We start from the raw sequence: 27,597 nt of genomic DNA on the forward strand, positions 1-27,597 counted from the left end.
ACATTATTTTTAATCTTAATTAATGTCTTGGATTTGTGAGTCATTTACATTTGCAATATTAAAAAGTATCAATTAGTCTTTTTTCTGTTGGTTTCTTCCCTTTAATTAGTTTTATCTTCATCTGACCTCCTGGTCTGTCTTTATTCTTTCTCCAAGAAATCATTTCCATGGACAAAAATATGAATATAAGCTTTCTTTGACTCTTGCAATTATGTGATACGGGTTAAAGGATCACATTTCTAATCACTTAAAAAACTCACTTAACATCTCTTTTATGGTACATGAATGCACACCCACACGAACACATGTACAATCAAGTGTATGCTAACAGCTCTAACAGATCATACATTCACAATAAAGCTTTAACTCAAAGAGATGTAATCTTATATACCTCCGCCAATAACATTTACTAGAACGTTCATGAATGTTTTGATAAAGTACATTTTCATTTCTCTAATAAAACCACTATTGTGAGGAAACAAAAACTTTGTTGATAAGTCAGAAAAATATGCTTTCAAATGTGAAGCTAATGTTTTTCAGCTCTGTGGAGATAATGCTGCCGTGTGTATTACTGAAGTTATTGTTCTCTGTCCATGCTGAGTGCAGAAAAAAAAATATTATTCCTCAATTGACGTTAATGCAATTGATGGGGAACAAAATTGTCACTGCGTCCGAGGGAAAGCTCAGATGCAGCTACTACGAGGTTTCGGAGACGTGAATTAGTAAAAATCAAAAGGGTACGTTTCAAGGCCGCAGTGCTTTTACAGCAAAATGTTCTCTTTGTGCTTCATCAAACCGTGTTGAGCTGCAGAGCAGGAGCAGACAGATAGGAACACATAACGGCACAAGGAAGCGAAAGGAAGATGTAGGCAGATATCCTGATTTGTTGAACTCAGACTGGTGAGACCTCATATTACCTTTAGCAAAAACCGGAAAAATGCTTGAAATGACCTGCTCTGAAATTAGAGATGACCCCAGTTGATTCTTGGAATTGGTGTTCGGTGCGATCTCTCGTATGTTTTTGGATCGGTATTGACTGAAAGAAAGCAGATAAAAGTCCAGTCCTTTTTTTTCTCTGCTGTACTCGGCTGCACTTTGTGCACCTCGGCATGCTCGTGTTGCAGCACTGCTCAATTTCAAGAGAGATGGCGAAGCTATTTGGATGCGCTGGCAAGCGAATCCCACTCCAGACAAACAGACTGGCAAAACGCACTGATTATCTCTGCCGTGATGCTAATCATCAAACCCATAAAACACCGAGTTAGCCGCTTATCCTCGGTGGCTGCGGTGGCCGGCCGCTTCCTCCGGTTTGAATGATAAATGATGCCGATGGCAGGTCATATCAGTTGTTGCTAATTTATGCAAATTCTGTGAACAACTTGATAAGCTTAAGCTTATTAACCAAATTATTTTCAACCAGAAACATCCTAATTGGATCACTTAGCATGTGGAAAAATAAGGTATGCTAGATTAAGTGGGTTACAGATGCTATTTAAATGTGCAAGATACATATTTAATCAGCATTTTGGTAAATATCACTCTTGGGGTCTCAGTCTTAGTAATTCCTGCCTAAATATGAATTAATGTATAAAGGATGCAGATCAGAGGCCAAAAATACTTGACTGGAAAATTTCTAATTCTTCTGGGGGATGAGTGGATAAGTAAGATACCTTTCTAATTTTAAAATAACAAACAAACATGAACTTACATAGGTTTTTATTTGAGAAAAGGCCGTAAATGTCAATGGATGTCTGATTTGATTTGTGAGGGAAAGCGCCTGGCGGCTGACAGTCGCTGAATTCTGCGTGATGTGCAGGTAATATGAGTAGAGACAGAGGAAATTGAAGGGCGAGGAAGCGTGGCGTTCGCCCCTTTTTACGCGCGTCGCGAAATGTGGAATATTAATGCACCTGCAGGAAAACATGGAAGCATCTGTGTAAAGACAGCCGTAACTCCTGCATTAGTCATGACATTAAAGCATTTCATCACACCTCTCCACCGCACGCCGTTCCGTCTCCTCCTATCTGCTCCGTTCACTGGCGAGACCCCGCATCAAATAAAGGAGGCAGTAAATCAGTCTTGTTAAGATTATTATTATAAACATCACAGTTTGCTCGCTTTGACGCGGCTCTCCGCTCCCTCTCCGCCGGTGCTCTCGCGGGAGCCCTCCGCTCCTCTCTCATGGCGGCACAATGCATCTGCGCGGGGATAATAAGGGCTCCCTCAGAAATTATCAGCCGCAAAAATGTGCTCCGTACATCACATCATTATTCGCGAGGCCTTCGTAATTAATTGTATCGCGCAGAGGCATTGTAATACACATATGCATAATACGCATATATATGCCTACATATTGAATATAGATATCATAAAGGTGGGAGAGCACAAAGCACTTGATAGAAAAAAATAAACTGAAAGCATTACGGAGGTCAATAAGACCTTAGTGTCATATTATAGATTGACTTGCTATTCAGAGGTGTTGTACTGGTGTCAGTGAAGCTCCTAAATTTCTATAAAGCCACCATGAATGGCTGTCAAGTCTTAATGGATCCTCACACAACAAATCTAACAGTATGGATTGCCTGTTTGTGCCAAGACGCACGCTACCCACTCAGACATCCTGTCCTTTTCATTTGCGCTCTTGGCCAGCTGAATAAACAAGCGACGAGGCGATGTGCTCATAGGACTTGCAAAATACACTGAGATGCTGGCAGTAATTTGCATCACATGTAACAGTTTAGGAATGAAAAGGTTTAAAAAAAAAAAAAAAAAAACACCCCCTGAGCTCGCTGTCATCCTGAATTCTTGTGGCCTGAGTGAGCGAGTGTTACCTTCCAATCATGACTTTTATAAAATATTAATGATTCATGCGAATGACACTTACTATCAGCTGTACATTACAAACCTACAACAGTGGAATGAATAGTAAATTACTCATGTTCTCATGGCGGTTTGTGTTCTGGATATGTTTTCTTTGTTTTCCATTCCCGGATGCTTATTTCATCTGCGATGGGCTGACAGCCCCCCCAGGGTGGGGCCTGCCTTCACTCTCAGCGACCCTGAACTGGTTAAAATGGTACATAAAATGGATTGATGGATGTTTGCTTGGCTGCTAAGTAGTATTTGTAGCTGCACGGTTCGAGTTCGAGCAGCGGTTCGAGTCCGGTTTGCGCCGGGGGGGCCTTTGTATGCTCTCATGCGTGGTTTCCTCCATGGACTCCAGTTTTCTCTTCCAGTCCAAAAACATGCATTTGAGGTTCATTGGTGACTCTAAATTGCCCGTTGGTGTGAATGTGGGTGTGACGAGAGACCCTGTGACGGTCCAGGATGTTTCCCGCCTTCACACAGAGTCAGCTGCGACTGGCTCCAGCGCCCTGCTGCCTCACGTTGGATAAAATGATAAAGATTAATGGGTGTGTCGCAAACAATAACATAATTTTGGGCTGTTCTGAATGTAATAAAGCCAATGGCGCAAATAACTTGACACTAATTTAATAATGCAAAACATTTTTTTGCAACATTGATGAAGAGAGTGTTGCAGAGTAATAAATGACTATGACAAATATCCCATTCATTACACCTATTCTTCATAAGCAAACCGCACAAAACCTGCAAAAAAGACTTTTATTACCAAGGAAGGCAGTCATACTTGTGTTTTATCACATTTTATCTATAGCTGCTACCGGTTTTTTTTAAACTACTTCATTCATGTAATAACTTATGACAATATTGGTAAAAAGTTATGATGACTGATCAAATATTGGCAAGTTATTAGCTTCATTGCATTTAAAAAGATCAAACATATCACATTATTGGTTGTTACACAGGTTTTTAATTGAATATGGCTGCACAGTGAATGAAAATTAGCCAATTTGGACCAATTCTTGATCATTTGCTGTTTTTTTTTTGTTTTTTTTTGTCTTTCGATTTATAAACACTGCCTCTGTGAAATATATAGGGGGAAAAAAAGCCATGTAACTCTTCATCTTGCATGTAACTTAAGTTTTTACACTGAAAAAGTTAAATTTCTGGATAGCAGAAGAGCCCAAGGGTGGTTTCGCATACAGCATTCTGCTGAGGCAGTTCGTGAAGGGCAACAAGGGCACTTTGCTGGCAAAACAAAGCTTCTCCATTAGGAGTATAAACTTAGATAAATCTCCCAACTCTGAGCAGTTTTGCAGAAATGGGGAGTTATGGAGATATATTAAGTTTGAATTTGTCGTCTGACTTATGGCATCTGAGGCACACTCTTCCATGGTCTATTAAATACATCTCAGAGAAATGATGAGAATGAATAGCGCGGCCTGAAACCTGACAGCGAGGACATGCGGTTTTGAAGGCAAAATATGGCTTTCAAGTGAGAAAGTGGCATCGCATATTTAGGACCGTGAACACAGACGTTAGGAATCGAATCAATCAAATCAATTAAATTTGATCAACCCAAAGCCAGACGGAAAAATCCTCTGAATCTTAAATAAGGGAGCGTGCAGCTGGGGCACGCAGACCTGGGCTCCATTATGGTCGAATTGCCATTTCTGCTCCTATCAGCAAGATGTATCCAGACAGTCGCTTCTCAAATCGAATATCTGCAGCTCAGAGCACCTCAAACAACCTCTCTTCTATATTAATAATGAAGTATTCTTAAGTTCGAATTTCAGATGATTTGGTTCACGGCGAGGCTGCTTTGATATAAGTGCAATTATGGCATCGGGCGTTAATGTTTTTCCTGCAAACGCCATGAAGCCATGCCCCATCAGTCCATCTAATGCAACGCTCAAGGTTTTATTTTCCCTCCTACACTCCAGCGCTGCCCTTCGCGTTAACTTTATAAAATTCTTTATTGCACGATGACTAAATAGGGTTGTTAGGTCGCAGCAACCATCCCCGCGATGGTGAATCCAGTGTTTCTGTCGTTGTCATTGATCTCTAATGAACTGACCTTGAATCAGTTGCATTTAAAGTGGCAATCCTTAAACACTGCAGTGAAATCAAACGCCGGCTCGTGGCTGCTCTTTCTCTAAAGGCCACGTCAGAACTGTCATAAAGGGAGACTTCACCACTTTTCCACATCAAAGTCTGTTTATGGGTCTTGGGGATCTTTAGTGGATCCTGAGGGAGCCGCATAAAATTTGATAAATGTTGGTTGAAGCTGAAAACCACAAAGTCTGAAAATGAATAAAAAGAAGCCAGCTCGCCAGACCCCAGTGGGCCGCTGCTCGTCTCGGCTTTAACCAGCATTTTAAGCAACATTACCTGCTATTATCACCGCACATGAATTTCACACTGTATTGTAAAAATGCTTTGTGGGGGCATTGTGAATTAGGTTTGGGTCAGGAAGGAAAATATTTCAATATCTGTGATTCTGCTGCATCACAGGTGGCGCACATGCATTCCTGCTCGCGCGCGCTTCCCGTTTCTTCTTGGTGCCGCTTCATAATAAAAGCCGCTGGCTCAGACACCGGGCTGCTTAAAATATAAAAAAAAAAGAATGAAAAATGCGTCTCCAAGACTGAACAATGCGAGCTTGTTTGACTGGGATATAAACAGACACACCAATTGTTGCCTTAATTTCGGCTGCATTTCTGCCAAAATAGCTGCTCGAGGAGTGTTTACTGTGACGTTAAGCTGGGACACAATAATCACAGGTGTCACCAAAGCAAGACTTCGACACTTACTTGAATAAAAAACAGGAGATTCTACACTCCAAGACAGGAGTTCTGTGATCCTGAAACATCCATATACTAATATGAGTGCGTATTTGGAGCCTAGGTGGAATTTAACAAAACCTTGGAATGAAAGAATTATGCTGTGAGATCAGAAGAGCTTTAAAGACGTCGGTACTCTCAGATAATGAAAAATGATTTTTAGTGAATAATTGCAAAATTCAGATTTGCTCATTGGGTTGCAATGGCTATGCAGGGTATCTAAAACTCATCTTGCAGCAGAAAACATCATTACTGGTGAGTCACATTCTTTTTGTTCCAGTTCTTCTGTTGGATTTCATACAAACCAGTGAGATATCATCTTTACGGCTAATCTCTTTCCCCAGACAAGATAAGATTTTCATCATATGATGAGACCAAACTTTGACCATCGAGGAATGTTCATTGTAAAAAAGTGATATGTTGTTTATAGCCAGTTTTCTCATAAAACCGGTTAAATATTTAATTTCAATCTGACTGTAGATTCATGATAGTTTCATAAAACGTGGATCGGTGAGATTACAGTTTTTGCTTCAGAAAACGTAATAATACGACGTCTGTCAATGGTTAAAGCAGGTTGACCTTTAATGTGCTCTCTGTCTCATGAATAAACACATCTTTTCAATATGTACCAGCATCATTCAAAGCACCATATATCAGTTCTCCTCGGTGGTTTACTCCTATTCAGAATGTCTTTGCGCGACAGTTGGTTTCTCACCATCTGCACTCACACACAAAGCAACAAGAGCTAGCAGAGTTAAGGCAGTGGAGGAGCGCACATAAACAAATGTTGACGGCAATGTCTCTGTTTCCAGTGACCTTGCTGGACTTTCAGACGCATTCTCCTGACTGATCATTATCACCGCTCTAACTGTGCGTCCGTGCTTGCTGGCGATTGTCATTCAAATCCTTTCAGAGAGCGCACAATGCCGAGTATGTGCGAAACCGTGTGCGGCACAAAAGCAAACGCCGTGTGTGTGATTGTTGTTTAGCAAAGAACACAACCTTGAAGCTTGTCTCCATTTTTTCCTTTTCAGTTCACATTTTCATTCTCCTGTTTGTTCTGCTTTGTTGCAGACCTGGAGAGGAGCACTGGCTACCTCGATCTCTCGTTTCTGCCATTACATTCGATCCTTTGCCTCACCCACTTGTTCAGCACATTCAACACTATTTGTATTCAGGACGAGAGCACCGGCGCTGATGACCATCACATCATCGCTAATAAAATTCGCTACCCCAACAAAACATACAAGCTGTGGAGAAAAACCACCGCTGTTCTGCTTTGTTTTTATTGCAGTGTGTATGTGTGCAGTGTGCATGCGAGTGTGCCGGTGTAGGTGCACGGAGAAGCGCTTCACTATCATCCTTGAGGGTAATGTAATATGTGACCCGGAGGAAATTGAGCCCTCTTCAACAGACCTTCCGATGCCCCCGTCCCTTTGTTTTTCCCCTTTCTGCAGCTGCTGAAGAAAAAAAAGAAAGAAAAAAAAAACACACACACACACATTCACTCACACACAAACACACACACAGTTGGTTACTTCTCGCTGCACTCAGCCTTCAGACAACTTTGTTTTTGTTTTGTTTTGTTTTTGACTAATGCACTGATCTAAGGATAAGCTGCTTTCTGTTGTATTCAATCTTTTCCGATTCAAAGGTATCCTCATTGTAAGAAGCTCCCAAAACCATTTCCTCCACTTGAGACAGCTCTCTGGAAGCATTAGCTGCTCTTTGCCTTGCCACAGCCAGACAGTTCTTACACTAACGTGGGGGCCCTGGAGAATGAAGTGCAGCAGTTTTTTTTACTCAGTGTGTTCAACGTGCCGGCATGTTGGGAGCAAGATGAGGGGTCAGACTCAGTGCAATCTCGCTTGCATTTTAGTTGAGAGCACACTGGGTTTCAGGCGCAGAGGGTCGTAGTGCCGCCGCCTTGCTCTCTTGCAGTGTAGTGGTTAGGTGGTTCGTTCAAAAGAAAAAAAAAAAAAAAAAGAAAACCTCAGCATAAAACCCGCTGTGAAATCACACTGCACTTAAGGAGCAAAACTCATTGAGGGCGGTTACGAAAAATCTCGGAGCTATCGTGGCACTGCAGGGTCAAAATCTGAACTGTGGGAGACGGTCAGAATGTTAGTTACATAATATAATTCAAGCTGGGTTTTGGTTTCTCCTTGCATGAGATGTGCTTTAGTTAACATGGTGGTAACACTCTTAAAAATGTCCTTTTTAATAGGTAATGCAATCTTGTCGGGTGATTTGTTGAGCACATGGAAACATTTTATTTTTTAACAGCACAGATACAAAGCCTAAATTAGTGCGACATTAAGTGGAACCAAGCGGCAGGTCTTTGCGATTGTGTGTATGGGAGGGATGACACGAGGTTTAAATATGAAGCTTAAGGTTTTATCTGAGGTTTGTTTGAACAAAAGGCTGCGGAGAAATGCCAAGCATTAAAAAAAAAAAAAAAAAAAAACACAACTTGACTGGAACACATAAAGCATTACAGCAAATCCACATCAGTGCTTTTTGGTGTGATGGTGATAACTTGCTAATTTCTCAAAGCTGAGACAATAGCTGGTGTCTGGTTAAAGTTTTTTGTTTATTTTAATACAGCAATGATATTAAAAACTGCATTTTCATGGAACGCCTTGCAGATTTTTTGCTCCGTTGGGTGATCCTTTAATAAACTCTGACTGAAGCTTCACTTTTTTTTAATTTGCTGACATAAAACATTGTTTCAGCTTTTTTCCAATAAATGACATCAATCTCTTAGTGAAATGAATAAGTGAGGCCTATTTTTCTGATAAATTCATCCAACCTTTGTTGACAACAAGCCTAAATTAGCCTGCCAATCCAGAGTATGTCAGATTCTGGAAGCAGTGGTCTCTCAATGGCAGCTGTGATATAAGAAGTTGGCGATATTGACAACACAATGCCAATAAAAACACAATCCGACACGAAAGAACATTAGAATATAACACAAATGAAGCTGTGTTCACTGAGAGGACAAGAATTCTTTTCTCATTTGTTCCTGGGGTAGAATTAAGTCATATTACCAAGGACAAATGGCCTTAAGGCAGTTCATATAAGTTTGTTCCTCCTGCAGCTACTGAAAGAATCAATCATTCCTGTTTCTTGATTCTCGGTGAGGTTTGCTCTTAAAGCATTTGGCCAACAGGATTATTGTAATGGAAAGTGGAAAGAGGTCGGATTTCTGTCATAAACGCTTCCTGGCAGAGACCCCTTGAGGCAAAGTGCTCTGTAAGTTTCAATGTAAGTTACTGCATCTATAGGGGGTTAAGTGCATCTGGCGCCTTGGGAAGGCGACCTACTGAGACAAAACCACGACTCTGATCATCTCTGTGATTTGAAGACTGTTAGAATCAATCATGTATTGAGTTATTTTTAAACACTGAGACGCAGAAATGCTCAGTATTGTAATTTGTATTACCAATGAATGCAATTGAAAGCCAATTCTTCAATTTGCTTGGTGCTTGAGGATTTCATATCCAAGATGAGACACAACTGACACACTCCTTGTTCTTGTTACTCTGTGACCAGTATAATGTAACAACACATGCAATAATGTGTGTTTTGGATGAGGAATGTGAGGCATTGCAGCAGGGGTAGGTGGCCTATAAATAGTAAACAGCCCAAGGGCCTCCAGAAGTCTTTGGCTAGCCTTGAAACACAAACACACATGCACACACACACAAACACACACCCTTTTTGTGTTGTATCTTGTTATTTTAAATTAAGTGACTGAATGAAGTTTACATCATTTTGGCATTTCTGACAGCAGCATATACGAACTTTATCTTCTGCATTGTCTGTGCTGCTATTCATCACAGGTATATGGCTCACGATGACAGCGAATGTAGACCAGTATCTGCATGTGCATTTCACACAGTGCATTATGGCACTGTGTGGACATTGAAAATCTGAAGTGCTGTCTGCATCATTTATGTCGCAGTAAATTGAACTCCTTGCTCTGAAGCACTCACTTCATAATAATCCACAATACAAAATCTGCTGTACAGGTAATTGAAAATTTATCAGTGAATTCTGTGAAGTGTTTTTTTTTTTTTTTTTCCTCTCTCCCTCTACCCCAGACTTGTTTGATCGCAGGCTGTGCGGTGCCTGTAAACACCCGGTCCTGAATCGTATAGCTATATTAGCACAGATCTAATTCATCATATTTTTAGCCGTTTTGCAACTGCCCCAACACTGCTGCCAAAAGACACTGCAAATTCATCTGCTCTCTTTTTTTTAGGACATAAAAGTGAGTCTTGGGACAGAAATTTCAAAGTGAGACATAAAAGAGGGCAACAACTCTGGTGTCAGTGCTTTGAAGGAGGCAGTTTAAATATCGTAGCCAATTTGACGTATATCGTAAAGAGTCGGTCGATACTTTATATTCCTCCAGTGAATGCAGGCAATACTACAATCTTATAAACTCAACATATTCTGATGATTGTCATCAATTTTAACCAATTTATGCAAACTATGAAGACACAATACGCAGGAAAGTGCTGCAATTACTTTGGTCATGAAAACAACCCTCATTACATTGGAAGCTTGATGCTACTTAGGAAAAAAAAAAAAAACAAGAACCTCATAGAGAAAGATAAGGAGGTTTGCAAAGATGATTCATCACACTGTTGATGTGTGTTTGTGATACAACAAACACAGCTGCACCAATTCTGTAGCATTTCAAACAGCAACACAGGGAAAGGGCATTGGAGACTGATACTAATGGGCAGATGAAGGGATTTAATGATGCACAGAAGCTGCAGCACATGCATAGCTGGTGTAGGATCCATCATCCCACTCGCTGTCACACGAGAACCACCAACTGTGCCACCAATAACTACAGCAGAGACTCAACCTGTAAAAAAAAAAAAAACTAGAATAAAAAACAAACCAAAAAAAAAAAAAAATGTGGTAATATATTCATGCAAGCCTAGTATCTCATCTTGAAACCTTGACACTCCTGTTCCTTGTATCATCAGAAAAAAAGCCATGCAGACAGCAGGAGGAATCTTGGAAGGAAATGTCTTACCATGGCCCCCTCTGGTAAGAAAAGGCATCCTGTTGATAGCAATAGGAACAGTCCCATGCCTGTTGTGGAAGTGGTGGACATGGTGCGTGGTGCTGAGACTAGAAGAGACACGTGCTGTTCCGGTCTGGATGGGCAGTACAGTTAGCAAGGCGAACCAAAAGGCTAGTCTGGAACAATAAGTTAGGCCCATGCCTAAGCTGAACCGTGACCAGCTGCTCCACTGTCCAAGCACAGAGGTGGCTGCAAAGAGTCTCCCCATGTATGTTAGATCCACATGGGCCCAGGATAGAGAATTTGGCCACGAATTGGCCTCTGGCAGTTCAGCTTTAAGACAACAGGGCATCTCACTGACGCGTGGGGCCCATTTCTTCCCTTACCCCTCAGTTTGGCAAGGAGTTAGTAGGTGGTGGAGAAATATCCTTCGAGCTTGTATGAAAAAGACAGATTTCGAAAGAGACAATCAGAATCCAGTTATTCTTGTGGAAGCACCTGAACGGCAAAAAGGCGATCTATAATCTTCGTTAACATTTTGCCACGAAAAGACGTCTACTGCAAAGAAAATCCATTTGTAAAAATTCTCTAAAAACCATCCCAGAGCACATTCTTCCAACAGCGATCCAGGTGTATCCGAAATACGGAAAAGATACACATCCAAATGAAGATTCGAGGTGAATCCGGCTGGAATTTCAAACAGACGTGTTGTCCAACCATGATATTTAGGCATGGAAAGTGGCAGGACTGAGATTCATGTGATAAGAATTCTGATAAGAGTCTCCATCGCCCACAGGTAGAGCTCGAGGGCAGCTGAGCCTGCCCACTAAGAAGAGTGCCCCTCCACCGCAGTAGAAAATAACACACGCTTCCGTGGGAAATTGGATCATCTCATTAGGCGGAAAAAAAAAATCACAAGCAGATAAAAACACGGGCAAGTGAAAATGCAACGGCGAAGGGTGATGCGGGAACCAGCGCTTTTGTTCCCCTTTAGCCAGGGAATGAGAAGAGAACAGAGATAGGGAGGGGGTAGAAGGAGAGAGAGAGAGAGAGTGTGTGTGTGAGAGAGAGAGGGAGAGAGAGGGGAGAGGGAGGCAGTATCTGCAGCAGCGCGGTAAAGGAGAAAATCCAGAAAATAAATAAATAATTTCTCAGCAGCTCCTCATTCAGTCTCTCACAGGCGCAGCAAATCCAGCGAATGGCAGTCTGAAATGTGGCAGAGATCCACCACGATGCAGCCGCAGCAGCCGAGTGTTTTCTATCTGAAACGAATGTCAGATCCTTCGCTCACGCTCCACCTGCTCAGTCTCACGCAGTCCCGACCGCTGCTGCATTCCCCCTCACTGCTGCTCCTTTTTTTTTTTTCTCCCCTTTATTCTCTCCGGTTACCTTGTCCGGATCTGCTGTACCGCCTCTGTCGGAGGACGATTAACGTGACAGCTGCGCGTGTCTGCCTCTGGAGGAGGGCAGGTGATTCTCTCACATCAGATGGCTCGGATGGCAGAGGCTGAGATGTAGCCTTGGACTGCTGCAGCAAAAAATTATGCTAATTAAAAAAAGAAAAAAGAAAAAAAAAAAAACACCGTCGTATCATAATGAATCCGGGATGGGTGAAATTCCAGAGCAGCCTGGACCTCGGCAGAAATAACCTTGCTTCAGAGTTGTGGTCTAATGAATGCAAGATGAAGGAGCTCTTCTGAAGGCGTACTGTAGTCAGAGGCTCCGATCCAGTGAGGCACAGCATGTGCCTCTGTGTGTGTTTCTGTGCATGTGTGCGTCTGAGAAAGAGAGTCTGCGAGCAAATGAGTGAGGAAGGGGGGAGAAGAAAGGGTGGGTGAGCAAAAGCAGGCGGGAGGGAGACACAGGAAGAGACGGCGAAAGAGAAAACAGGCAGCCTCGGCGCAAACACACGGCAAAATAGTGAGGCAAGTAAATGGGCTGTGTGGATAAATACATGCTAGAGATTCACAGTGCACCGGCTTGCAGGTCCTGGCAGTAACACGCAGGAATCATACTGCAGAGGAGGAGCCTGATTTAGGTGAGCTGTCAGAGCTGTTACAGAATGAACACAAGGGTATTGGTATGGACGGGCTTCTAACATAAAGACTCAGGAGCTACAACAAGCATGAACGATTGAAACACAAATACCTGTCAGAATGATGTAAGACAGCCCCGCTACCTTCAGCCCGGGAAGTTATAGGCTGTGCTTTCTATTTTGAGGAAATCAGGAGCATCAAAATCCAATCTTGAACCTGTCGTTTCCACAGAACTGGACTTGTACACATTTGGTGTTTTTACCCTCCCAATCAATGTACCCTAAACCTTCTGCCTGACGCGTTCACTTCATATCCGTACACAGGCTCGGCAGCCCCCTGCTCTCATGCTGTTTAACCATGCAGAACTTATTGAGAGGCTTCAGGGCTGCTCAGGTTTTTAGGTGAGGGGGTGTGATGGGAAGATGAATTGGAATATATTGACACTTTAGAGGATGAACACATGATTCGAAAGAGAGAGACAAAGTGGGCTGGGACGGATGAGAGGTACAGAGCCAAGACTGGAGAAGCGGGGAGGGAAGGATTGAGGGGGGGGGGGGGAGTGGGAGAAGGGAGACTGCAGCGATATCAGCTAAATCAGGGTCGATAGAGATATCAGCTGGGATTGCCTGGTCGGTTGAAAGGACACGCATGGAAACAGGAGGACAGAGGCAAGCCATGCAGCACCACCTCTCATAGTGACAAGAAGTCGACGCAGGCCATTACTCAAGCAGAGGAGGGGGTGGGGCGTGAGGGGGAGCGAGGCTGATTGAACAAAAAGAACAGAGGAGGGATGAGTGCATCACACTCTGGAATGGCAAGTGCCCTAACAGCATGGAGACATCCATCCACTGGTATTATGAACATAAATAAATTGAAAGAAGCCGTGGATCCCCCCCCCCCCAACCCTCCACATCTGTCCAATCTGAGTCACAGGAAGATTTAAATCCTTTATGTGTATCCTCCGCTATACGTTTCTCAGTAAAGCCTAATGCTGAAAAGTGCACGCCAGATTAAACAAGCACACAACAACAGTGGCAGCGAAGAGCTCTGCCTGCCGATAACATGTAGACACATTTACAGTAATGACTGTTTGGTAGGCAAACACGCTGACAAGCATGGAGAATAATCCCCGGATGACGCCAACAGAAAAGTCAATTTTATTTCAGAGCTTCAGCCATTTTCTGTTTCACACAGCTAACGCGAGGGCAGCCATGACCAAAAAAGAAGAAGAAGAAGAAAGTCTGCTTTAAATTCACAAGCCAAATTAAACCAGCCTTCCACTTTCCAGTAACCACGAGCACGACGTACCAGAAGTTAGAGTGGGATGATTTATAGCTGCTGACTTGGACTGTCGGGCTCTACAGCATGCGAGCATCTTACGAGCCAGCGATGATATCTCGGCGAGGGCTGTCGACAATGAAAGGTTTGCATTAATCGGTTTACGTGCTTCAGGGTTGCTCAACATGATGAAAGCCACCGCTATCTGGACAACAAGAAGAAGGAAGCTGTGTGATTGTAACCTTGTGTTGTCCTTGGATGTTTAACTTCGGCATGTCATGCAGTTTCTCCTATTAACCCACAACCAGACACACGTCATGCTACGCACATCAACTGCATATTTGGTTACAACTGTGATTTTTAAATGGTTTCTTTCTGACCTTGAAGGGGGTTTAAAGATAGAAAAACTGTCTTATATGTGTAATTTCTGCAGTTCCACACCACTAAATCTTTCATTTGCATTTTGATTTTTTTTCTACCGGCTATTTTAAACCCTTTCTCCCCACTTATAGAGCCTTGGTAGATCTGTCAGCATTTACATAATCACATTATTTTATCATAAAAATGGCATATTATATAGTATGCATACTACAGAAAAACAGTGTTAAAATTTTCTTCTTGAAAAAGCACAAGTCGAAAGGTTCTTCACAAACTTAAGAATGACAAGATGTGAGAAGACGTGTACAGCGTTTTAAAGACTTAAGAAACCTAAATGTGCATGTTTGTTCTCAGGAGGATTTGCGGGAGACGATTTTTCACAGACATCCAGTCTCGCCCGAGGGGGTAAAGTAGCAGGATTAATCATAGCACTTTCAGATTAATTACTCATAATGCGAGCATCCACTGAAAGGCATGGCCTGCAGTTGTGATGTTTGGTTGATTTCATTAGGCTCAAAGCGACAACACCTAAAATAAGCCCGGCTTAGACAGTGCAAGGAGAGAAGAAGGAGTGAAAAATCTCAAGGCCCTGCAGTGTACAATGGCTCCACCAATAGATGTGTGTATGAACTGTATAGCCGGCATATTCAGCAGATAATTTTTTAATATTGACTTCACAGTTCCAAAGCAGCAACCAGAAATACTCTCTTAATAACATGTTTATAATGCAGCTATATTCCCTCATGTGAAAAATGTCAACCTCCAAAGCCTCAGCAGGTACACACCTATAGAAAAAGAGATTTCACTTGAGGGATGCACAGCTTTACCCACAAAGTATTTTTCTTCAAATTAACACCTTGATTAAAGATGAATTTTCACTTCTTTTTTTAGGGACTTGGGTGGCTTGGCAGACGATGTGCCCTTCCTCTGAAGACACTGCATGTGACAGTGGGTTGCATATTGCTGGCTGCACATCGCACTGGCAAAAATAGATTTCATTTGCTTGTTTAGCTGAGCTTACGAGTCTCAGCATGTCTTCTGGAAAGGAGGAGCAGCGGCGAGGCTCAAAATGTGGAGGCACCCCCACTTCCATTCCTCCCCAAACCAAACAAGGGAAGGAGCAACAGCTTTTTGAATTCGATCAGCCACAAATCATAAATTCCTAATAAAGGGAAAGAGATGTTGAGGAAAAACGATGGGGAAAGAGAATTGCTTTGATGCCAGCATCGAATCCCCCTCCCCTCTTCCCCTTCCATCACATGATTGCCATATTTTGATCGTGAGCCTTGAGAACCACCAGCTGGAGAGCTTTCCAAAAACCAGGCCGTGTCGCTGCTGGCTGATGCTGATCTACATACTTTGCTCCATATATGAACATTAAAAAAAAAAAAAAAAAAAAGCACCAGCAGAAGTGCAGAAGGTAATTTACAGCAGACATGACTGTGACTTGAGCAGTGTGTCATATTCCAGGCTGTTTAGCTGGATTAGAAGCCTTTTTTTCTCTGGTTTCCTCCCACACTGTAAAAACCATACATACGAGGTTAACTGGTGCAAACCGAGTGTGAACGTGAGCATGTGCATTATTGTCTGTTTCTCGTTTTTTTTCTCTATTACTGACTGGTGATTTGTCCGGCGTGTGACCCGTCTTCATCCACAGACATCTGGGATCAACTTCAACACCTTGAGACTGTTAATTTGCTAAAGCAGTATAAAAAATGGAAGGATGATTGGTGTTTTAGCATAGAATACAACAGAACAGAACACAATAAAATTGGTTTAATCCCAGAGAGAAATTCTTCTTTTAGATATCAGGTTCACTGCATTTCCACATAATTGTGTCTATTTTGCAAGCCAGTTGCTTAAAAATCCTGATTATTTACACATCATCAGCTGCACGTGACAGACACCCTGCCTTTCCCTAGTGTCAGCTGGGTCAAGTCACAATAAATGGTGGATGGATTGATTATGCATGAAGGCCTTTTAAAATCTGGACACACAGTTAGCTCACTTTGATATTTTTTTTTGGTTCCTTTGAAAATAAACCCAGCACTCCGTCCAAAACTGTGACTTCCTTTTAATTTAACTTGGCAGAATATTAAGCACAAAAGTCTTGTCCCTTTTATGTCTATCTTGCATCTAGTTTCCTAGTTACTACATAATGATACTTCAGACATTAATGACTCCCTTCATTAATGATCACGGGCGACATTTTCAGACTCAAGATTTCAGATAGGAGTAGGTCAGCCATTCTTGTGAGGAGCTGCGCTGTCATCTTATCTCAGTAGAGGAGCAACAGAGAGGCACGAGAAATTGCCCTATGATGTAACAAATTAATTTAGCATCAAAACCCATTTGACTTCTTGGCAGAACCTTATTGTGAACACAAAATCATTTTTGGTTGCCCTGCCTGATTAAGCAAAACACACGCTGTAAATGGCCTTTTTTCAAGTTAGGACTGGCCGAGAATGAGAGAGAGAGAGAGGGAGGGAGAGAGAGAGAGAGAGGGAGAGAGAGGTGGAGTTTTAACTTTTAACTAAGAGCAGATTGTCGGCTCGTATCGCCTCAGCTTGAATGTCCTTGCATACACCAGAAGAATGTTTAAGAAGAAGTCTTTTCTCGTATTATAATCAATTACAAGGGACTTCACACATTGTCCAAAATATTCTGTGGACTTGACCCGGAGCCTCACTGTACGACAATGGGCCTGCTGTAATGTAGGTAATGCGTTTTGGCTGTACTCCCAAGTAAAACCTGGCCTTTGCAGCTGTGACCCAAAAGCTCGCTGATAATTGCATATTATGGCTGACAGGCTGAATAGAGCTTTTCTATTCTCATCCAAAAACCCTCCATAATAACTTGTTTTTTTTTCTCTCTTTTTTGTACATTACCTTTGTGTAGGTTTCATTTCGTTATTATTTAGAGGCGTAATAGCTGAAAAGCTACCGAGAAGATTTTAATCAAACATAATGAAGAGCGTGAGAGGGAACACACTAGACTTTTGCTTACAAGGTAACATAAATATATTTATAGTTAATGTAGTTTCAAGAGGGAAAAAAAATGTTAGTGACTTCCTCTCCATACTGGAAACAAATGTGATTAATCATAGTCTCATCTCTACACGGTATTTTTGATTTATGGTTGTACGGGGATGCAGATCATATCAGAAAACTGTGTGAGAAAGAGATTCCTGTTGTTACTGTCCTTGACCACTTGGGGAGCACAAAGAGAAATAATGAAACAGCCTGTGTCGGCTGTGCTGGTCTTGTGACACGCAAACCTCCGGCTGCACCAAAGCAGTGTCACTCCTTTGACACAACAAAAAAAATTTCCCACTGAGAATTCTGACAATCAAATAAAACCACAGAGGGTAAACGGGGTGCAATAGGTAATAAATCGGGAGTGCTTTCCAATGCAGCCTCCTGATGTGTGTCAATAGTCATTTGTCACGCCCTCCTTCACTGCAGCCCCGCACTTAATTTTAATTAGCACCATATTTCATGTGAGTGACAACAGAATGAGTGAAAGGACCTGATCCAAGGCAAGCGATCGTCTTAAAACAGAAAGCACCTGCCTTTATGCTTCAATTATACAGTGTGGGCAGACAGGGAGGAAAAACATCCTTCATTCTGACTTTGTGCTGTTCATATTCAAGGTGGATAGCCCCGCAGATAACCTTGTCTCTGTCTATCTCTCCATCTATCTATCTTTATATTGGTTAGCTTTTATATTGTTTTCAACAAAAAATATACAATGTATTGTGCAGTTTGAGGTGGCAGCAGTGACGTAGTTTGCAGAAAGCTGTAAGTAATTAAAAGAAAACATCCCTGATTTCAATGGAAAAAAAAAAAAACTCTTTGGATAAAAAAAAACTTTCTTTCACATTGCTTAATGGTGGAAAAAAAATCAACGCTACTGTTTGACAGCATTGTTTTCACTGTTTCCTCATGTCATATTGTGAATGCAAAATGCTCACACAAGCATTTTTTTTTTCTTTATGGTTGTTATGCCTTTGCAGTCTAAAGTTTCTTTGACATGTTTGTTTTTTCTTTTCAGGTGTGGATGTTGTCTGCAGTCCACACACACACACACACACACACAAACACACACACACACACACACACACACTTGAGCGGTGACTCATGACTAAACATTTGTCTGTGCATTGCAGGTACTCTGAGTCAATGATGGCCAACACTCCCGGAAGAGAAAGCACGGAGGGTAAGTGAACAAAGGCTTGTTAGACCACTAATGAAATGCACCGCTAGCCTGTGCGAGTGTCTCTCTCCATGGTGCTGAAAGTTTGATAGCCTGCCTCCCTTTTCCTCAGTCCGGGAGAGGAGTCCGACAGCATCTTGTCAGCTGTGTGCTCAGTCCCTCTCCCTTTATTTAATCCGAATCAAACTTTAGAAAGTACTTCCTGATGTATAAAGATAAATCAACCTGATATTTAAGAATTTAGTTTCTTTGGATTACACTGATAGAACATTGGTGGTTTTCATAATTATATAAGGACCAATTACAAGGCTGCTATTGTGACAGACACGAGGAGAAACTGTAGTAATTATCCATCACAACGGAACCGTGAGTACATTGGAGGGCTTTCACCTCATGTCTAATCACTGCATTTTCCTGTTACTACAAAGACGAAAACATTTGCTCCTCACTGGAGAGCCGTGCTGCAGACGCCGAGGATGGAGTAAGAACAACATAGTGAAAATAATATGAATGCCATTTCTTCATTCGAAGAATAACCATTGTATAAATCCCCAGCATTGTGTGTAAAGGTTTTACCAAAAAAAAAAAAGAGCCATGACAAACCTGTTCATACAGAAGAAATAGGAACAATATAACTCTCCAACAATAATCTCCTTACAACACTGGAAACATTAAAGATTAGTTAGCATTCGTTTTACCATGCCTCAGGATATACCGGGCAGAAATCTTTGATGTAGCTTTGATGCACACCCAACATTTTTATTATCCAAAGGTATAAAACACCGTGCAGCCTTAGCTGAGGTGTATGCATGTACCACATGTTTAACACAAACCACTATCCTCCTCTTTTCAAACGCTGATTTCGTCACAGCATAAATTCATTTCAAACAGGAGAAGATGCTCGAGGGTTGATTTAAAGCAGACAATACAAAATGGTCAATGGATTTCACTTATATAGCTCTTTTCTACCGCTTGAGCGCTTTGTATTGTTAGTCACATTCACCCATTCACACTCCTTGTATTAAATGAATACCAAGAAGAGAACTTCGATTACCATTTCACTGAACTCCTGTTAGAGAGGCACATCTTGATCTGAATGTCTAAACACTTGTACTGTTATCCAAACGGTTCTTCCTCTAAATGTATGTTCTTAACAGGTTAGCATCAAGTGGCTTTATTTAATAATTTTGCTCATTTTTGATTTACTAATTTACAACTTTGAAGTGTTTTGTGGAACAGGATGTGGGCACAAACAAACAAACAAAAATAACTACAATGTATAAATGAAATCTGCTTATTTTAAGGTCCATTAACTTGTTACTGAAAGACACTAATTCAAATCCTGACGTGGTGCGTTGACCAAACAGCAATGACATTGAAAGAACATAAAGGACATGCAGCACTGAAACTCAAAGCAGGTAAGACATGAATACGTACATGTGTCATGAATACATCCTAATCTATATCACAATTGGACCTCGAGAAAAATTGTATAAGGGACGGCGGCCTGCTTCATGATAGGTAGGAAGCTTTGCAGATCTTTTTATTATTCATTGAACATAGAGGAAAGTGAGTGAGCAATCTATCAAAATGAATTGGGAGCAAAGAAAAAAAAATGTAAAGGTTTTCTTTTGCTGAGCATGCAGAGATTGCTGCTTTGTTATACAATGACCGGGGTGTGAGCCAGGAATAGAGAGGAGGTGACAAAGGAAAGGGGTAGATAGGGAGGAATAAAAAAAGGCTGGAATTGGAGAGCTTGTTTGTGTGCGAGAAAGAGATACAGGCACTGAGAGATCACTAGTCCATTTGGAAGGTATATAAATCACATCAAATGCAAAGCTTGGTTTCTTTGATGAAACTGTGCACGGCTCACAAACAGTGTTGGAAATTAACTCCGGCGCCTGTACAGTTAGCAGGTTTGCAAGTGGAAGATGAGAGCGGGAGCACTAATGCACATTTCATGCTGCAGTGTATACAGATTGTGGAACAACTACTGCTGCTGCTGCTGCTGCCCAGGGCTTCAATCGCACAGGAGTCAGTGCATCGCTCTGTGTTTTGTTGAAATAGTAAAATGAGGAAATCACCATCGGAGTTGGTCATCAAAGAACAAATTGCCTCATAATGTGTTTGTGCAGGAATATATTTTGTCACACCTTAATGTGAAACACACTGAGTTCATCAAGAATTCTGCTGTATATATTAAATTTGCCATGACTTGAATATCTTGGAACTATCATTAATAGAGTTAATCTCACATCAAATGTAATTTTACCATAAAGACAATATAGCTGCAGATGAATGACGACTGGAACTACTTTGGTCAGAAAGGTGAAGCCACAGAACTTGGCATGCATGCCACACATTATGTGGCTTAGCGGCGACAGCTCTGACTATCACGGCTATGCAGAAGAGCGCAGCTGTCTTGAGTGTCTTGTTATACCCTGTTTCCATAAACTAATCTGCTGAATGCCAATTTTATATGGATCGTGAGTTTTAATAGGTTACAGAAGTGGGATGGGGATAGTGAGGGATTTGTACATGAGCTCTTATCTGAACTCGGAGGCAGCTCCAGCAGCAGACGCTTGCTCTGGCTGAAAGGAGCAGACGACAGTTGCGACCTTAAGTACAGAAATCCATCTCAGGTTGAAGTATATCGAGAGTGATGTATGGTCCGCTGTTCCCGGTATGCCAAGTGCAGGCGCTTTGTATCGACTGCATGTGAAGCTCTGCTACGATCATGGGAGTCCGTGCATGCACTGATAATCCAAGGTGACACGCCCAGAAGAAAACATGTTATTCAATGTACCATCATAAGAAAGTCTGACATTAAAATGACATTTTCTTATCTTACACGTCACTGCTTTTATCTGACTTGATTTAAAGATAAAAACAGACTTTAGTATTGAATAGGGACCAAAGCTAAACCATAATTGGCTGATCATCCATGAACCTTGTGCTTATTCCTCTTGTTAAGTTCAACTCTTCATTACTTCTGCAGTTCTGTGTTTGTCTCCTTCAATAAAACTGAATCATTTTGCGGGATCAGATCATGTGTAAACTGAGCTCATAAGGCCCTGCTTTAAAGATCTGTCAATCCCTTCATGTTGTTTTAAAAGCTTAGCAAAGCAACAGACGAGAAATGTTTTACAGCTCAACGATTATACTAAATTACCTTTATTCTCATGTGATTCACCCCTGGACCAACACTTGTTAAATCACTGTAGACGTAAAGACTTATAAAGACTATGTATAATTCAATTCAAATAACTATAAAGGCAAAAAAAATTATAATTTGTGCAAGAAATAATTTGATGCTGCAAATGCAGAAGTCTAAATGTGGATGCAGGGTTTCCAAACAGAAGTGAGTGTTCTCTCTCTCCTCCTAAATTCTTCATTACAGCAGTTTATAATTTCATTGCGCATCAAACAGAGTGAGAGCTTGACTTTGTGAGAGGAACAGAGAGTGAATGATGTATAAGTGAGTATGTCACTGTGTCTGTGAGCGTTAGAGAGAGTGACAGAGAGGCAGAAATGAAGCCAGAATGAAGCAGCCTCTGTTTCTGTAGGCCTCTGTGTGTATGTGTCTGTGTGTGTGTGTGTGTCTGGCCTTTATGATGTAAACTGAATGTAACCTTTCTCCTCTCACACAGCCCCTGCAGTGGGGACTAGGAAGCCCCCCCTCCCCTCGGGAGCCGGCATAGACCGGCATTCATTTAAGGCTCAGCTGCTGCGTGGTCTGGGTGTCAAGCGAAACGCAGCCTCTTCCTGTGGAGCGCGGGGCACAGAGGGACAGTCACAGCGGGGTGGGGACTGACCACTTGGTAATCAAGTCTTGCATAATGTCATTCCCCAAAATGGATAGCGCGTCGCAGACGCTCTGCCTGGAAATTGGAGAATGAGCAGAGACACTAACTGCCAACGTGAGGCAATTTATACCATTTCTTGAATCTGTGCGCGCGCGCCGCACTCACTGTTTGCACAAGCACCAAGCCTCTTGGAAAGCCTCTGACCCCACTTTTACACCGTTTATTGCCGTAATTACACGTGCGCTCGCCTATTTCACCCGCAGGCGTGTTTTGATTGGTGTTACTTGTTTGCTTAGTGACAAAACAATTTAGAAAACGCATTGCAATAATAAATAGCCTTTTTATGAACATTATTCCGAAATAACCTCTTTAACAAATTGCCTGCTATTATAAAAATAAACTTTTTCTTTCATGCAAAATAGCGCATGGATGGATGTGACACTCTGTTCCAGCTCCAGCTCCAGCTCTGATCTTCTTATTATGAAGTCTGGAGGAGCCTATGGCTGTTAAAATCGGTCATCACGCCAAGGCTGCTCAGGTTGATATACCGCCGTCCTGATGGCTCTTCTCGGCGAATCTTTCACTTTTATTGTTTGCTTGTAATACTGCAATGAAGGTTTTCCCCTCAGCCTACCTCTGAACGCAAAGTGAGATGAAGCGTTGAGGAAATTCCTCGACGTATATTTTTGGGGCGGCAGTTGGGGCAGCACTGCACTCCTCGCTGCAAGCAGACGCTGGGTGGATTCTGAGAGTTTACATGTTCTCCCTGTGGGTTGCTGCTTCACTCATTGTCTGTCTGTGTTGTGTTTATAATGTGCAGGATGGATTTTGCCTTTTTTTTCCCCCAAATCAGCTGGGATTGGCTTCATTCTCTGTGTGGTTAAAAGCGCAGTGACAGGAAAAAATGTGTAGCTCACTGGGGATGTGTTTACCAGCATGTTCTTTTCTCTTTGTATTTTGAAGAACAAAACAAAAAAACGAGTGTTATTAGGCCGCACAAGTGGCATAGCGGTTAGCGCTCTTGTCTCATAGTGATGAGTAAAGTGCACAAAACCAGCAAAAAAAAAAAGCTTTTAATTCCAAGAAATGCATTCCTATTTATGCATTATTACATTGTTGGCTTTACTTGCTGCAATTTGAGAGGATCTTTTTAAGCATCTTAAACAAAAAAAGACATTGTATTAACTTGTTATTACATTCTTGGTTGTGACAGAACTGGCTGGGATCGGCTCCAGCAATGTGCAACAGTAAGCCTGATAGGTGGTATAGAACATGGACAGATGGTAAAACTATGGATTATTTTAATTCAAACAAGCGTTTTTTTTTTTTTTTTTTTTTTTTTTTTTTTAGAATTTATTTGTGCAATTAAGACTAATTAAAAATTTGCAAATAAGGTTCAGTGCAAAAGAAAAGCAGAATAGCTTTGCTGTTTTTGTTTTCCCTGTGGATCTCGACTCCAAGCATCGACTGGAAAAGCACAAAGTGTGAGCTGCATGACAGATTTAAAGTCTGTGAGGGGGAGAAGCTTTGAAATCCCCCCGCAAACTATAGAAAACTGATGGATGTCTGCACAATTACAGTTTTTTTTTCCTGAAATTATCGAATAACAGAGTTCAGTAAAAATATTTTAGGACTGGAAGCATTCCCAGATTGGAAGTATAGAAAACAAACAACCCTGCAATTATAGCAGCAATGTCATAATTCTGAGTTGGTCACCTTCACTGCAAAACCTTTCAACAAGTTTTCTTCAGTTTTTTGTTTTTTTTCATTTTACCCGTCCATCAATCTTTTTTTCTATTTCGGAGTTTTCCAGAGTTGAGTCACAGGGGGCTGAAACCTATACAAGCTAACACGAGAAGAAAGGTAGGAAGAGGGGAAAGGTCATCACAGACCCGACAGAGAAAAACAGGCAATTACACACACTCAGACTTACAGCCATTGTAAACTCTCTAATTAACCTAATATTTATGTCTTTGAACTGCAGGAACAAACTTGACTTAGCAGGAAAAAAAAAAGTCAATCAGGACAGGGAGAGCATGACGCCACTGTGCCATACTATTTTTAATGAATTAATCAAAAAGATAATTTTCAAAGGACAAAACAATCCTGATTTATATTGCACACAAGAGATAAATCTGTCTTATCTGTTATTTTTTTGGGGGGATTGAATGCCAACACATACCACAGCGTTGGCACAAAAGAAGGCATGTGTCAAACAGACGTTTGTTTTACAGCTTAATTATAATAATTGTTTTGAGTGCCGCAATTACAGAACCCCAGCGTTCTTCATGAAACCCATTCGCTGCACAGAGCGGGTGGATTTACATGTTTTAATCAATTTAGGGGGGAGGAGAGCAAGGGAACAGCACCCTGTGTTTAAATGCTCAAGTGCTTCCAGGTAATTGGCAACGCTCTATCATAAAATAAGTCTTCTCCGCTTGAAGGAGCTGTCGAGGATGTTGACAATAAGTCGAGTTCCCAAACTGAATGCAGTTCGTTACTTTCGAACAAAGCAGCCAGTGTGCAGACATAACACTAAAGTCATAGGCTCAAAATCAGCTTTAAATGAGTGCTGTCACCCAACATGTGTTGGTTTGATGGCAATAAAACATCTGTTCGGTTAAAATGAATTCTCCTAGCAGGAGAATTCCACTATCATTGAATAATCTCTATGGGAGGCAAATCAGGACAGACAGACTATGGATTTACTGAAACTTGTTATTCTAATAAAAGCCAGAGTTTAATTCACATGTATTTGTATGAATTAAATTACAAGGAACTAATGTTGATTTATTGTTGATGATTCTCTATAGGTGGACTAGAATCTAAATCCCTCATTTACATAAAGTGCATCCAGAGAACATGTAGTCAGAATATCCACCGTTAGCAGAACTAAATGTTTATATTACGCACAGAAAAATCCACATTCACCACATGGCTGAAATTTCCAAAGAGTTATTATCACAGTCAGACTCAGACTAGAACAGGATGCAGACAAAAGCCATCAGAACTCGTAAAAGGTATGAAAGCATAACTCACGAGAGAGTGGCCACCCTGAAGCTGCAGAAAGATGCCAGATTGCTTCCTGTAACTTCCAATCTCAGACAATGTAACTGTGGTTTGAACTCCTCGGTGAACGGAGTGAGAGGAGTGTGTATTATAGCGGTTTGGATATTTCTTCTAACTCTGTTAGTCAGTGTGACATTGGCAGGAGATTGAACTCCCTCTCCAGCAGTTAGTGTTTGCAGGGTGAGTCATAAGAGACCATGACTAATCATGAAATAACCTGTCGCATATCTGAGTGAAACTGGCAGTGTGGCTTGTATTTTCCAATCTGTTAAACATAGCTTAGCATAGTCCGCGTCTGTTTGCATTCTAATGAGCTATCAGCTCGCATTAAATTATCCTGATCCGTGACACTTCCACCAAAAAGTTGCAAGAGGTCAAGGAAGCAGCGACTGACTGCTTCAAATAATGAGCAGGTTTATTTGCAAAGGGAAGAAAAACGCTGATTGCTGATGATGTAAATTCTTGAGCCTAATGAGAGCATTAATGGCTTGTACTTAGACCTCAGAGTAAGAGCCTTAATGCACTCCAGTCTCAACAATAACAGAGTCAGAGTCCTGGGCCACAGACTAATGCTGCGGACACATTCTGCTGTTCCTGGAGACTAATAATAGAAAGGTAAATGGTAAAAGAGAACTCACTGCATGCTTTAAATGGTTACTTAGAGGTGGGAAGACATGGTGGCATCACTTTTAGTTATCAGGAATTTGAAAGGAACGACAACAGAAACAACTACAGAAATTAAAGCAGCTATGAGTGGCCTTGAGGATATAAGAACAGAGAAAAACAGTGCAATGTTAGTGCAAACATCACAACATTTAAACAGTTAAAAGGCAGTATGGTGGCACCAACAGCTGAGAGTGGTGAACTAACATTCCTTTTTATACACTGCATTAAAGAGGAAGATACATTTATTAGGATGTACAATAAATGATGTGAGTACAAGCTTTCTCAGCTGAACAGGAATCCACTCGGATATAGTTTTGTCTTTTTAATACCTGAGGGGCAGCAACAGTGGGAACATATCGTGCTGTCTAAACAGGAAAGAGCTCTGGGGTGAGAAGAGAGTGCAATCAGACGACTGTGTTAGCTGTGATTTTCAGAGCGATTTATTAGCAATACTTGGAAGTGTGAAAGACTTCTTACATGTCTGTAATAGTTACACAGTTTTGGTAGAAAAAAAAAATGAAAGTGTTTCCTCTGTCCTAATGTTTCCTGTTGAAACATTGTGTTATGTTAATAGAGCTAAAAGTAGAAGCTGAAACCTGATATTTCTGGCATCCCATTGGGTCTGTTAGTGGTACAGTTTCAAATCTCACCGCAGATGCTCCGACCCGCTGCAGAGAGAAGCGATTAAGGAGGTGGAGAGAGAAATCCTTTCAAATGACTGAATGAGCTGCTGGAACGGTCTGCCTTTCCCAAAACAGGTGACATCTTACAAAATAACCCTCGTCCTACACGACCACCACGACTGTTAATACTGGTAATTATCATTACTCTTATTACCACTGCTGAAACAAGGACGAGTACAACTAAAACCACTATTACTACGATTACTATTACTATTGCTGGGACAACAACCACTAATATTTATTTATTTTGCCTTTCGCAAAACAGGTGACAACTTACAAAATAGTCTTGATCTCGTTATAATTCTAGTGCTACTCTGCTGATCACATACTAAATTGGCTCTGCCTTGAAAAAAAAAAAAAACAGTTGGCATCTTAGAAAATACATTCGCTGTTATTGATACTTCTGCCATCCATTTTTACTCTCCTGACTAAAGTGAGATACGACATTAAAGCGAAGGATAATCACTCACTGTTTGTTTCCTCATGTTGCCAATAATTAATTATCCACAATCAAGCAATCATTTTCACAATGAAAAGGATGAATTAGATAAGCAAATTAAAAACCCAAACAAAAACAAATCATCCGCGGCTCTTTTGTAAGACGGGTTAGTTGCTTATCTCTTCAGGAAATTAATAAATGCAATGCCTGTTTCACCCCGAGACATCCCTTTTAAGTTCATTTCTCCTAATGACTACTTAATATAGGTTACCTTT

The 27,597-nt window shown here is 41.4% G+C and overlaps 1 protein-coding gene across 13 annotated transcripts in view; it reads right to left on the reverse strand.

The window, feature by feature from the left end:
* The window catches only part of nrxn2a (neurexin 2a), a 117,448-nt gene that overhangs the window by 19,697 nt on the left and 70,154 nt on the right, over nucleotides 1–27,597 (reverse strand). The window contains exon 1 of one of the 13 annotated variants that reach the window (XM_030100573.1): nucleotides 10,762–12,895. The exons of the other annotated variants lie outside the window; for them this stretch is intronic. Within the exon in view, the coding sequence (XP_029956433.1) occupies nucleotides 10,762–11,104 (343 nt within the window). The 5' untranslated portion in view covers nucleotides 11,105–12,895. Of the gene's footprint in view, nucleotides 1–10,761; nucleotides 12,896–27,597 lie in introns of those variants that run through there. 13 annotated transcript variants of the gene reach the window in all.

Source organism: Salarias fasciatus, chromosome 10, assembly GCF_902148845.1.
Source record: "Salarias fasciatus chromosome 10, fSalaFa1.1, whole genome shotgun sequence".
NCBI lineage: Eukaryota > Metazoa > Chordata > Actinopteri > Blenniiformes > Blenniidae > Salarias > Salarias fasciatus.